This window comes from Colobus angolensis, unplaced genomic scaffold (assembly GCF_000951035.1).
Source record: "Colobus angolensis palliatus isolate OR3802 unplaced genomic scaffold, Cang.pa_1.0 Scaffold16, whole genome shotgun sequence".
In the NCBI taxonomy this organism is placed as follows: Eukaryota; Metazoa; Chordata; class Mammalia; order Primates; family Cercopithecidae; genus Colobus; species Colobus angolensis.
Genome location: NW_012114710.1, coordinates 11,959,055 through 11,971,210, shown reverse-complemented (window position 1 = coordinate 11,971,210; position 12,156 = coordinate 11,959,055). Strand labels below are relative to the sequence as shown.

Sequence of the window (12,156 nt, the reverse complement as noted above, 5' to 3'; positions counted from 1 at the left end):
AAAAAAAAAGCTACCAAATGTAGGCTGGGCATGGTGGCTTAACACCTGTAATCCCAACACTTATTAGGAGGTTGAGGTTGAGGTGGAAGTATCACTCAAGACCAGGAGTTCAAGACCAGCCTGGGCAACATAGCAAGACCTCGTCTCTACAGAAAAAAAAAATGTGTTAATTATCCTGGCGTAGTGGTACACGCCTGTAGACCTGTCTACTCAGGAGGCTGAGATGTGAGGATTGCTTGAGCCCAGGAGTTCGAGACTATGGTGAGCTATGATCATACCACTGCACTCCAGCCTGGGTGACAGCAATATCCTATCTCAAAATTTTAAAAATCTACCAAATGTTTAACCAGGGTACATCAGGTAATACTAAATAAGGATTAAACCTTAAATAAAGTTACAGGTAATACTAAATAAGTTAATACTAAGTAAGGTTTAAGTATTAACCTCAATACTAAATAAGTTTAAGGTTTAAACAATTAAGGGAAGTGTTTCAAGTAATATCAAAGGGAAGAGTTTTAGAAATAGCACTAGAGCTTAAATATGATATATGATCATTGGGTTTGCAGGCAGGGGATTATGAGGTATCAGATAGTGGTGATTACTTAAATTAGGAGAAATACTAGTTTTCTAAGGGAAAAGAGATTGAGAGATCTACATTAGGGGTTAGGAAGCATGAAGTAAACGTAAAAAGATGGTCATATTGGTAACATTATCAGAAGTGTTATGATATCGTAGGAAAGACAGTTTCAATTAGAAGTTAACAATATCAACTGCGGCTACTCCTAGGAGAATGTAGGTTAGGAATAAATGATAAAATTATCTCTCAAAAAGATGGCAATATATAATCATCAACAGCATTTTTAGAAAAGCTGTAGGCACTACATTAAAGATAGGGTTTCTTTGGGGAAGGAGGTTGTTTCAGTTTTAAAAATCTATAAGGAACTGGTGTTTAAGCTGAACTTGTGACTCAGCATTGATAAGCAGCATAGGACTGTAGAAGGATTAATCAAAAGCATGGGATTCTGTCCTAGCTATGATATATAGAAACTGTACAACCATAAACAGATTTTCTAAGCTCTAAAATAGAGTTAAAATGTGTGTGTGTGTCTGTATGTGTGTATATATATATATATTTTTTTTTTGGAGATGGAGTTTCACTCTTGTTCTGAGTGCAATGGTGCTATCTCGCCTTACTGCAACCTCCACCTCCTGGGTTTAAGTGACTCTCCTCCCTCAGCTTCCCGAGTAGCTGGGTTACAGGTGTGTACCACCACACCCAGCTAATTTTGTATTTTTAGCAGAGGCGGGGTTTCACCATGTTGGCCAGGCTGGTCTCAAACTCCTGACCTCAAGTGATCTGCCCACTTCAGCCTCCCAAAGTGCTGGGATTACAGGTGTGAGCCACCACACCTGACGAAGTTAAAATACATTTCCATGTCTTGGCCAAGCGCGATGGCTCACGCCTGTAATCCCAGCACTTTGGGAGGCCAAGGTGGGCGGATCATGAGGTCAGGAGATCGAGACCACCCTGGCTAACATGGTGAAACCCCATCTCTACTAAAAATACAAAGAAAAAAATTAGCCGAGCATGGTAGCGGATGCCTGTAGTCCTAGCTACTCGGGAATCTGAGGCAGGAGAATAGCGTGGACCTGGGAAGCGGAGCTTGCAGTGAGCAGAGATCGCGCCACTTCATTCCAGCCTGGGCAACAGAGCGAGACTCCATCTCAAAAAAAGGAAGAAAAAAAATATATATAGAGAGAGAGAGCCATGTCTTTTTCACAATAAGTTTATGAAAACTAAGTAGATAATACATTAATGCATGAAAGTACTTTGTATACTGTATAAATACTGTATTTTTCCTATTAGCATTTGAGCAAGTTACATTTTACTGTCATTTCTTCAAATACATCACAAATTTCAAAATGTGTAAGAATAAATTGTGGACCTTTTCTTTCAGAATGCATTTTAAAAATACATTTTCTTTAAGAAATTAAAATGTAAAATTTACATGTCAATTTAGGTCCATCAAATTGAAAAAGAAATGCGTGAACTTTTGGAAGAAACGTGCAAGAACAAAAGAACAATGGAAGTAAAAATTAAGCAACTTGCTTTTGCTTTAAGTGAAATTCAGCAAGATATGTGATGGTTCTGAGAATGAATTTAATTGAAATGGACCAGCAGACCTATTGTAAAAATGATTAAATATTGTAATAGTAGTAACTGCTATGACTTTGAAATGTCTCTTTCTACACATTTCATTATGAATATTTTTAAAGACTTTTGATCAAGTATTTATTAATTGTATAGGTTTTTTATAATAAATTGTTGACAGTTTTGTCTATTAGAAAAAAACTGTCATAACTAGACTTAACCTTTTTCTTGTTTCTGTACTATACGTTGTTTGGTAATTACACATTTGCCTACAAATTTGTAAATGAAAAGATTAGTATTTTGACTATATGAGGTAAAATATTTTAATCTCGTTGTCTTATTGTGATGATGAAGAACTAATTATATTTATTGTCATTTAGTTGATGTAGCTCAATTCTTTTAAAGTGCTTATGTTGCCAAAAAGCATTTGAAATCTGTATGATAAAAGATGTGGAATTCTTAAGAAAGTATATGTAGTCATCTCCACATCACTCATTATGACCCCTTTTTTTATAATGCATATATCTTTTCATTAAAGATTACATTTAAGGTTTTATAAATATTTTCTGTTCCTGAAGAGGAACACCACTGTTCTACCTTCATTCTCCCTTCTAGTCACTGTATATGAAGAAATTCTGATATTGTAACTGGAAGCAGTAACTCATTTCATTCCATACCAGGTCATTACTGTATTACTGTTTCACTTTTGTCACATCATATGCTATGTATGCAGAACAAAAGTCTGAAGTACTATGCCCCTCTTCTATTTCTAAAAGGAAGAAAATATACATTTTCTTGATATCGGTACTGAACTAAGATTTTAAAAGTAAATGGAACAAAAATAAGTGCTTCATAAGGAGGAGGCCCCATTTCATTATAGATAATCTTTGTGTTGAAATTTGTGAGACAACATCAAACATAACATGTATAATGGGAGTCTTAGAAGAGGGGTGAATATTTGGAGAAGTAATGGCTGAAAACTCCCTCAGTTTGACTTAAAATACCCTACATGGCTGGGTGCAGTGGCTCATACCTGTAATTCCAGCACTTTGGAAGACCGAGGAAGGAGGATTGTTTGTGCCCAGGAGTTAAGACACCATCCTGGGCAACATAGTGAGCCCTGTCTCTTAAACCACAAACAAACAAACAAAAACCTACAGATACAAGGTTTCAGTAAAGCCTGGGGTAAACATAGAACGACATCTGGACTTTATAGTGAAACTGTTAGAGAAGCTCTTGAAAGGAGCAAGAAAATATTCTCATATAGAGGAACAACAGTTTAACAGCTGACTTATCAGAAACAATGGACGCCAGAAGGCAGTGGCAGTGTATTTGACATGCTGGAAGAAAAGGAACTGAATCTAGAATTCTACAGCTAGCAAAACTGTTCTTCAAAGTAAATGCAAAATAAAGACATTCTCAGATTAATGAAGACCAAGAAAGTGTATTGATAGCCAGCCTGCCTTAAAAGCTGAAGAAAACCTAAAGGCTTCAAAGAAATGATACCAGAAAGTGACTCAAATCCATTGAAAGAAATTAGTATTATAAAAAGTAAAATTTGTGGATAAATTTTTACATAAAAGACAATGTATTTTTCTTCTTTTAGCTAGAAGACACAAAGCAATGATAACTATTGTTGAATTTATAAAATATGTAACACGACAAAAATGGCATAAAGTTGGAGGAAGAAAATAGAGCTATATTTCAGAAAAGTTTACCGGATGAAATTAGTAGTAAAGATGGCTGCATTAAATTAAAATGCATATTATCATCATTAGAATAGCCACTAAGAAAATAATACAGTTTAAAAATGAACACTGGAAATTCCACTTCTGGAATAACTAAATAAGGACTTCTGCAGACCTGTTTCCCACAAAAACAGCCTTAACTGGTGAAAAGTACTTTAAAACAGCCATTTAAAATCACTGAAAATTGTCCTTAGGGTATACAGCAAAAGAAGAAACATTTATTCGAGAAAAATTTAAATTCAGTAAGAATGGCAAAAACCCATGGCACTGAACCAAGATCATGTCTCACCCTCAGCTCAGCCCAATGGCAGCTCCACAGTAAGTGGAGCTCCCGGCCAAAAAGATAAGATTTCCTCTCTGCTAACAAATACGATATTTCACCAGCTAGGCAGGCCATGAGCATTCCTCGTGTCTTTCAATAGGGTTACAACAAAGGCTAAATTCCTGGTACACGTAACAAAACTGTAGGGGGCTCTCTTCCTTCCATGCATAGGGCAGGCCAAGAGTACCAGGAGCCCAATTACCCTTTCCCCAACTCATAAGGTAAAGACGTTTTATAATGGTAAAATGTTAATCCATCAGGAAGTTGTAATCAGTGATACCTAACAAGAGAGCCCCAATATATATGAAGCAAAAACAGACTTTAATGGAGAAATTGGTTATTAAACAATAGAGACAAGTACTCCACTTTCAATCATGGATATAACAACTAAGCAGAAGATCAACGAAAAAATAAAAGACATCAACACTATAAACCAACTAAGCTTAGCAGACATCTATACAACATTCTACTCAACAGCAGAATACTGTTACATCTGTCTCAAAAGCACATAGAACATTCTGCAGGATAGATAACATGCTAGGCCATGAAATGAACCTCTGTAAATTTTAAAGTGCTGCAGTCATACAAAGCACATTCTCTGGCCACAAAGAACTGAAATTAGAATAACAACAACAAAAACTGGGAAATTTACAAATATGTGAAAATTTTAAGACACTTCTAAATAAGCAATGGGTCAAGTAAGAAATCACAAAAGAAATTTTAAAATTGTTTAATCGTAATGTTCTAAAATTGCTTTGTCATGGTGTTTGCACAACTCTGTAAATTTCAGGTCTGTAAAAATTATTGAATTTTACACTTTAACTGTGGGTGAACTTTATGGTATGAAAATTATACTGCAATTCACTGCTTATAAAGCAGCCATAAGAGTACTGGGTTGGCTGTATTAGTATTAGACAAAATAAACTTTAAGGCAGGAAATATTACTAGAAATAAAGATGGATATTTCATAATGACAAAAGGCAAATACATCATGAAGATATAACCATTATGTGCATCTAACAACAAAGCCACAAAACACATGAGCAACAATTAAAGGGAAAATAGACCATTCAATAACTGTATTTGCCAATGTCAATATTTCACTCTCAATATCTCACAGGGCAACCTGCAGAAAATCAGCAAGAATGATGAAGACTTGAACAACACTACAAACTAATCTGACCTGATATTTTATAGAGATCTCCACTCAAAGACAACAAAATATGCATTCTTTTTAAGTAGACATCTACCATTATCTAGCATATATCATATGCTAGACTACAAAACAAATCTCAACAGATTTAAAAAGTTTTAAGTGGTTAAATGAGAAATCAACCACAGAAAGAAATTTGAGACATACAAAAATATTTGCAAATTAAACAGTAAACAGCTAAATAACCTATGAGTTAAGAAATAAAGCACAAAGAAAAGTAGAAAATATTTTGAATTAAATGAAAATAAAAATAAAACAGAGCAAAATATATAGGATACAGCAGAGCAATGTTTAGAGGGCAATGTATAGCTTTAAATGCCCATGTTAAAAAGAAGAATGGTTTCAAATCAATAAGTTAATCTTCCCTCTTAAGAAATCAGAAAAATAAGAGCCACTTAAGTCTAAGAATGGAAATATTAAAGATCAGTACTAAAATTAATGAAATAGAAAACAAAAAGGCAGTAGAGAAAAGCAATGAAACCAACAATTTGTTATTTGAAAATATAAACAAAATTGATGCACTTTTAGCAACTCTGGGCAATAGAAAAGAGAGAATAAAAACTACCAAAATCAGATGGCTGGGCATGGTGGCTCATGCCTGTAATTCCAGCTACTTGGGAGGCTGAGGCAGGAGAATCACTTGAAACTGGGAGACAGAGGTTGCACTGAGCCAAGATCATGCCACTGCACTCCAGCATGGGCAACAGAGTGAGACTCCATCTTGAAAAACATAAACAAAAAACCCTACCAAAATCAGGAATAAAAAGGAAACATCATTACCAAGTCTAGACTCTACAGAACATATTAGATGGCTTAGTTAAAGTGAACAAATTCCTAAAAAGATGCAAATTACTGAAACTGACTCAAGAAAGAATAGAAGATCTGAATCAACCTATAACAAGTAAAGAAATTGAATTCCCACAAAGAAAAGCTCCGGTTCAGATGGCTTTACTGGTGAATTCTAAAATCCAGTGGTCACCAACCTTTTCTTGGCACCAGGGACCAGTTTTGTGGAAGACAATTTTTCCACAGATGGTACGGTGGTTGGGGATGGTATTGGGATGAAACTGTTCCATCTCAGATCATCAGGCACTAGTTAGAGTCTCACAGGAAATGTGCAACCAAGATCCCTTGCATGCACAGTTCACAGTAGGGTCCCTGCTCCTACGAGATTCTAATGCCTCCGCTGATCATGGAGTTTTGCTTTGCTGGCTGGTCCACAGCTCACCTCCTGCTTGTGCGGTCCAGGTCCTAACATGTCACAGACCAGCAGTGGTCCATGGCCTGGGGGTGGGGACCCCTGCTATAAATGATACCAAAAAGAAATAAAACCAATCGTAGCTAACCTCTTTCTTTAAAAATTTATTTATATATTTTTAGACAGTGTCTCACTCTGTCACTTAGGCTGGAGTGCAGTGGCTCAATCACAGCTCACTGCAGTCTTGAACTCCTGGCCTCAAGCAATCTTCCTGCCTTGGCCTCCCAAAGTTCTGGGACTACAGGCATAAGCCATCACACCAGTCCCTAGCTAAAGTCTTTCAGAAAGTGGAGAAAGAGGGAACACCTCCAAACTCATCCTATATGGTTAGTAGTACACTGATAGTTTCTGGAAGCCATAACTTAAAAATAACACCTGGCAATAAGTATCTCCCCAATCTGTACTACCTAAGACACCTGTATCAATGAAATGGGCTGACTTGGATGGCCAGGACCACCTGGATTTCCTCTTTGAACCACTAAGATAAATGAGATATCAAATATCATCTCTGGCCATATTGCTAGTGGTAGATGGTTATGGTGCACTTCCTCCTCCTTAATAGTTTCTTGTCCACAATAGGCACTGTCAAGCTAACTATCAATGAGAACTTGTACCTTTATGTGCCTTTCTGGATTAAATGTGTCAGCACTGTTATCTTTTAACGCTTTATCCTTTGGTGGCCAACCATATTTGGTCAAGTCATGTGATTTTTCATCAGCCTCTAGATGATGATCCGGTAATCCAGGGCAATACTTACAGTTCACCCATTCTTTGTCTACTTTGACTGCCAACAATCTGCAAAGTGATGTTTTAAAGACAATACCAACTCAGAATCTTTATTTCTATATATTTTACACATAACATTTCTGCTTTACTTAATCCACCACTACAGAATGTATAGGTAACTACTGCACTGCACCTGGAATCTGTTTCAAGGTTATGGCGATTTATATCTAGCTGCATTTAAACCATTGAAATTTTTGTTGGCTGAGAACAAGTACACTACCCAAGAACAAACCTTTGGGGTGAAAGTGGGAAGCACTTTCATGTTGGAAGATGACTACTTTAGCCCTCCAGAATGATAGCAACACTCAACTTGGTGATTTTATCACTTCAGTTGCTTTCTTGCATGTTATTCCAATACATGTTGCACTGCTAGTTGTACCATCTAAGTCTTTAGACCCTTTCTTGCTTTCTTAGTATAAATGGTACTGTTTCATGATGGTGAATTCCTTCCCCCAAGAATATCACTTTGCAAATATTTTAGAGTTTGATGAGTATTTCTTTCTTTCTTTCTTTCCTTCCTTCCTTCCTTTCCTTCCTTCCTTCCTTCCCTTCCTTCCTTCCTTTCATTCCTTCCCTTCCTTCCCTTCCCTTCCCTTCCCCTTCCTTCCTTCCTTCCTTCCTTCCTTCCTTCCTTCCTTCCTTCCTTCCTTCCTTCTCTCTCTCTCTCTTTCTTTCTTTTCTTTTTTTAAGACAGGGTCTTATTCTGTCACCAAGGCTGGAGCGCAGTGGCATGATCTTGGCTCACTACAACCTCAGCCGCCCCAGCTCACGTGATCCTCTCATCTCAGCCTCTTGAGTAACTGGGATGACAGGCACATGACACCATGCCTGGCTAATTTTTTAAAATTATTTTTAGTGATGAGACCATGTCGCCCAGGCTGGCCTTGAACTCCATGACTCAAGCAATTCTCCCACCTCGGCCTCCCAAGGTGCTGCGATTACAAGTGTGAGCTACTGTGCCTGGCCTCATGAAATATTTTCTTGGAATGGTTGTTCTGCTATGGCAACCACCCTCCAAATGCCTTCAGATGTTGCAGAGGGCAGTAGGCATATTGCTCACAAATTTCCTCTGCATTCCACTTTAAAACAGTATTTATAGAATTAGTCAATTCTATTCCATCCTATCCTCCCTGGTCCTCCACAACATTTATTGTATCACCAGGTTTTGAGTCCCATTTTGATACACTGTTAGCATTTCAACATTTCAATATAGTCCCATACCCATGTAAATGCCCAAGGGAGAAAGAAAACAGTGGTATCCAGGGAGATTTTTATCCTTTGAAGGAAGGACACCACTGTCTTAATTGAAATTAAGATCTGAAAGTATATTTGATTTAATTCACGTTCTACTTCTTATAATATGGGTAGTAATCTTTCCAATGTTAATTTCTTTGGTTTTTGAAACTTCATGTGTCTACAGTATACCATCCCATGATCCCACTGGCAGTTAGTACAAATAATACTGTGATTTGATTCCCCATTGGTAGGCCTGCTCTTTTAATAGAGTCTATAACCAGGAACAGTATTCTGGAAAAACAACATAATGGTATGTTGTAACAGCTTAGACTTTGGCTACTCAAAGTGTGGTCAGAGAGTAGAGAAACGCAAATCAAAACCACAATGAGATACCATGTCATGCCAGTCAGAATGACTATTATTAAAAAGTCAAAAAATAAACAACAGATGCTGGCAAGGTAGTGGAGAAAAAGGAATGCTTTTACACTATCGGTGGGAATGTAAATTAGTTCAACCATTGTGGAAGACAGTGTGGTGATTCCTCAAAGATCTAGAGGCAGAAATACCATTTGACTCAGAGATCCCATTACTGGGTATACACCCAAAGGAATATAAATCATTCTATTATAAAGACATGTGCATGTGTTATGTTCATTTCCGCACTATTCACAAAAGCAAAGACATGGAATCAACCTAAATGCCCATCACTGATAGACTAGATAAAGAAAATGTGCTACATATATACCATGGAATACTATGCAGCCATAAAAGGGAACGAGATCATGTTCTTTTCAGGGACATGGATGAAGTTGGAAGCCATTATCCTCAGCAAACTAATGCAGGTACAGAAAACCAAACCTTGCATTTTCTTACTTATAAGTGGGAGCTGAATGATGAGAAAACATAGACACATGGTGGGGAAAAACAATACACACTGGGGCCTGTGGGGGAAGAGGACCGTTAGGTGGAAAGAGAGCATCAGGAAGAACAGCTAATGGATACTGGGCGTAATACCTAGATGATGAGATGATCTGTGCAGTAAACTGTCATGGCACATGTTTACCTATGTAACAAGCCTGCACCTCCTGCACGTGTACTCCTGAACTAAAAATAAAAGCTGAAGAAAAACAAAGCAAAACAAAGTATGATCAGAGAATCAGGAACATTTATATAACTTGGGAGCTTCTTGTTTTTGTTTTTTTTTTTTTTTTTGAGACAGAATCTCACTCTGTCACCCAGGCTGGAGTGCAGTGGCCGGATCTCAGCTCACTGCAAGCTCCGCCTCCCGGGTTTAGGCCATTCTCCTGCCTCAGCCTCCCAAGTAGCTGGGACTACAGGTGTCCGCCACCTCGCCCGGCTAGTTTTTTGTATTTTTTTAGTAGAGAAGGGGTTTCACCGTGTTAGCCAGGATGGTCTCGATCTCCTGACCTCGTGATCCGCCCGTCTCGGCCTCCCAAAGTGCTGGGATTACAGGCTTGAGCCACCGCGCCCGGCCGGGAGCTTCTTAATTATGCAGACTCTCAGGCTCCACCCCAGACTTGCTGAATAAAAATCTACACTTTTATTTATTTTTGAGACAGAATCTCACTCTGTCACCCAGGCTGGAGTGCAGTGGTGCCGTCTTGGCTCACTGCAGCCTCCGTCTCCCGGGTTCAAGCAATTCTCCCACCTCAGCCTCCCAAAGTAGCTGAGATTACAGGCCTGCACCACCACATCCAGCTAAATTTTTGTATTTTTAGTAGTGACGGGGTTTCACCATATTGACCAGGCTGGTCTCAAACTCCTATGCTGAAGTGATCTGCCCGACTCGGCCTCCCAAAGTGCTGGGAGTATAGGCATGAGCCACCGTGCCCGACCAGAATCTACTTTCCTAACAAGTACTCTAGGTGACGGATTTACACTCAAATTTGAGCAGCAATGGCCTACAGCTCTCTGCAGTTTACTTCAGCTGTGGACCTTATCATCGAGTATGAAAACTATAAAATTCTTATTAAATAGCTACCCTAGATAAGACCTTTATAGGCCCCTCTGCTGGTGAGCTCCTATGTAGTTAGTTTTCTTACCAAATTCTGCCTGTTTACATCTCTGATACAGTCCTTAAGTGTGATTTCTTTTGCTCGTAGTTGAAGTGATTTGCCACAACAGTATCTATGCAATCTCATTTCACAAACATGCCATCACTAGTGCTGTTTGTAAGCATTTGAGTTTCGTTCCATTTGAGGCACATTTCATGGCACCATTGTGGTTGGATGGGTCTATGCAACTAGTTCTGGTCAATACGTTTTCACTGCAGATGATGATGTTTTCAGCTTCTGAGATGCGAGATTTTATTTGTTATTGTAACATAATCTAGGCCATCCTTATTAACACATCATCCATCCTTGTTACTATTTCAAAACTGTAATAGATAAAATGATGTTATAGCATCTACTTCAGGTTAAGTTGTACTCATCTGTATTTGGCCATACCAAATTGGCATCATTATTTTCTATGCTTCCTATCCTTTATTTTTCAGGTATCCATCTATATGTGACACATGAATTTGAGTGAGATCTGACAATGAGTCCAATTTTTGCTTTAACCAATTCCTAAAACTCCCAAATTTTCAGTTCTGACCACTTAGCTATAATATTAGCTGTATTCCATAAATAGATAAGGATCCAGGATTCCTCATGACACTCTCAATGGCACTCTCTATTGCTGTTTAATCTATGTCTACTTCAGCCTACTGGAGGGAATGAGTAGTTCTCTAATATCACATGGATATGTACAAATGAGGATACCTGTGGAATCCTTACTGTGCACTAAGGTAGCAAACACTCTGCAAAACTTAGTTACCATTTATATAATTTTGAATATTCCATTTCTATTTCCTGACAAAGTATTAGGCTCGCTTATCTGTGAGAAGGAGGTGCTGATCATCCTCAGTTCATAATAGGCAGCTCAGGTCATTGTGTGATAGGGAAGTTGGCACTATATTGACCCATGCTGCATGCGTGTGTGTTCAGTTTGCCTAGAGATGATTCAAAAGATGGCAGAGGTTTTACAAATCATTTGGCTCTCTGGGTCATGGGGTCCATGAAGGGCTGCTTACTCTGCATCCTATCTTTTAATCCAAAATCTTGATTTAAAAGTACCTCAGACCAGGCATGGTGGCTCACACCTATAATCCCAGCACTCTAGGAGGCTGAGGCGGGTGGATCACCTGAGGTCAGGAGTTTGAAATCAGCCTGGCCAATCGGGAGAAACCATGTCTCTACTAAAAATACAAAAATTAGCCAGGCATGATGGCAGGCACCTGTAGTCCCAGCTACTCGGGAGGCTGAGACAGGAGGATTGCTTGAACCCAGGAGGCAGAGGTTGCAGTGAGCTGAGATCCCACCACCGCACTTCAGCCTGGGAAATAGAGCGAGACTCTGTCTAAATAAATAAATAAATAAA

The 12,156-nt window shown here is 38.5% G+C and overlaps 1 protein-coding gene across 1 annotated transcript in view; it reads left to right on the top strand.

Annotated features, from left to right (window-relative positions):
- Positions 1–2,711, top strand: part of LRRCC1 (leucine rich repeat and coiled-coil centrosomal protein 1) — a 46,775-nt gene extending 44,064 nt beyond the window's left edge. Inside the window, exon 19 of the mRNA XM_011937203.1 lies at positions 2,022–2,711. Within this exon, the coding sequence (XP_011792593.1) occupies positions 2,022–2,144 (123 nt within the window). The 3' untranslated portion in view covers positions 2,145–2,711. The remainder of the gene's footprint in view (positions 1–2,021) is intronic.
- The last annotated feature ends 9,445 nt before the right edge of the window (positions 2,712–12,156 follow it).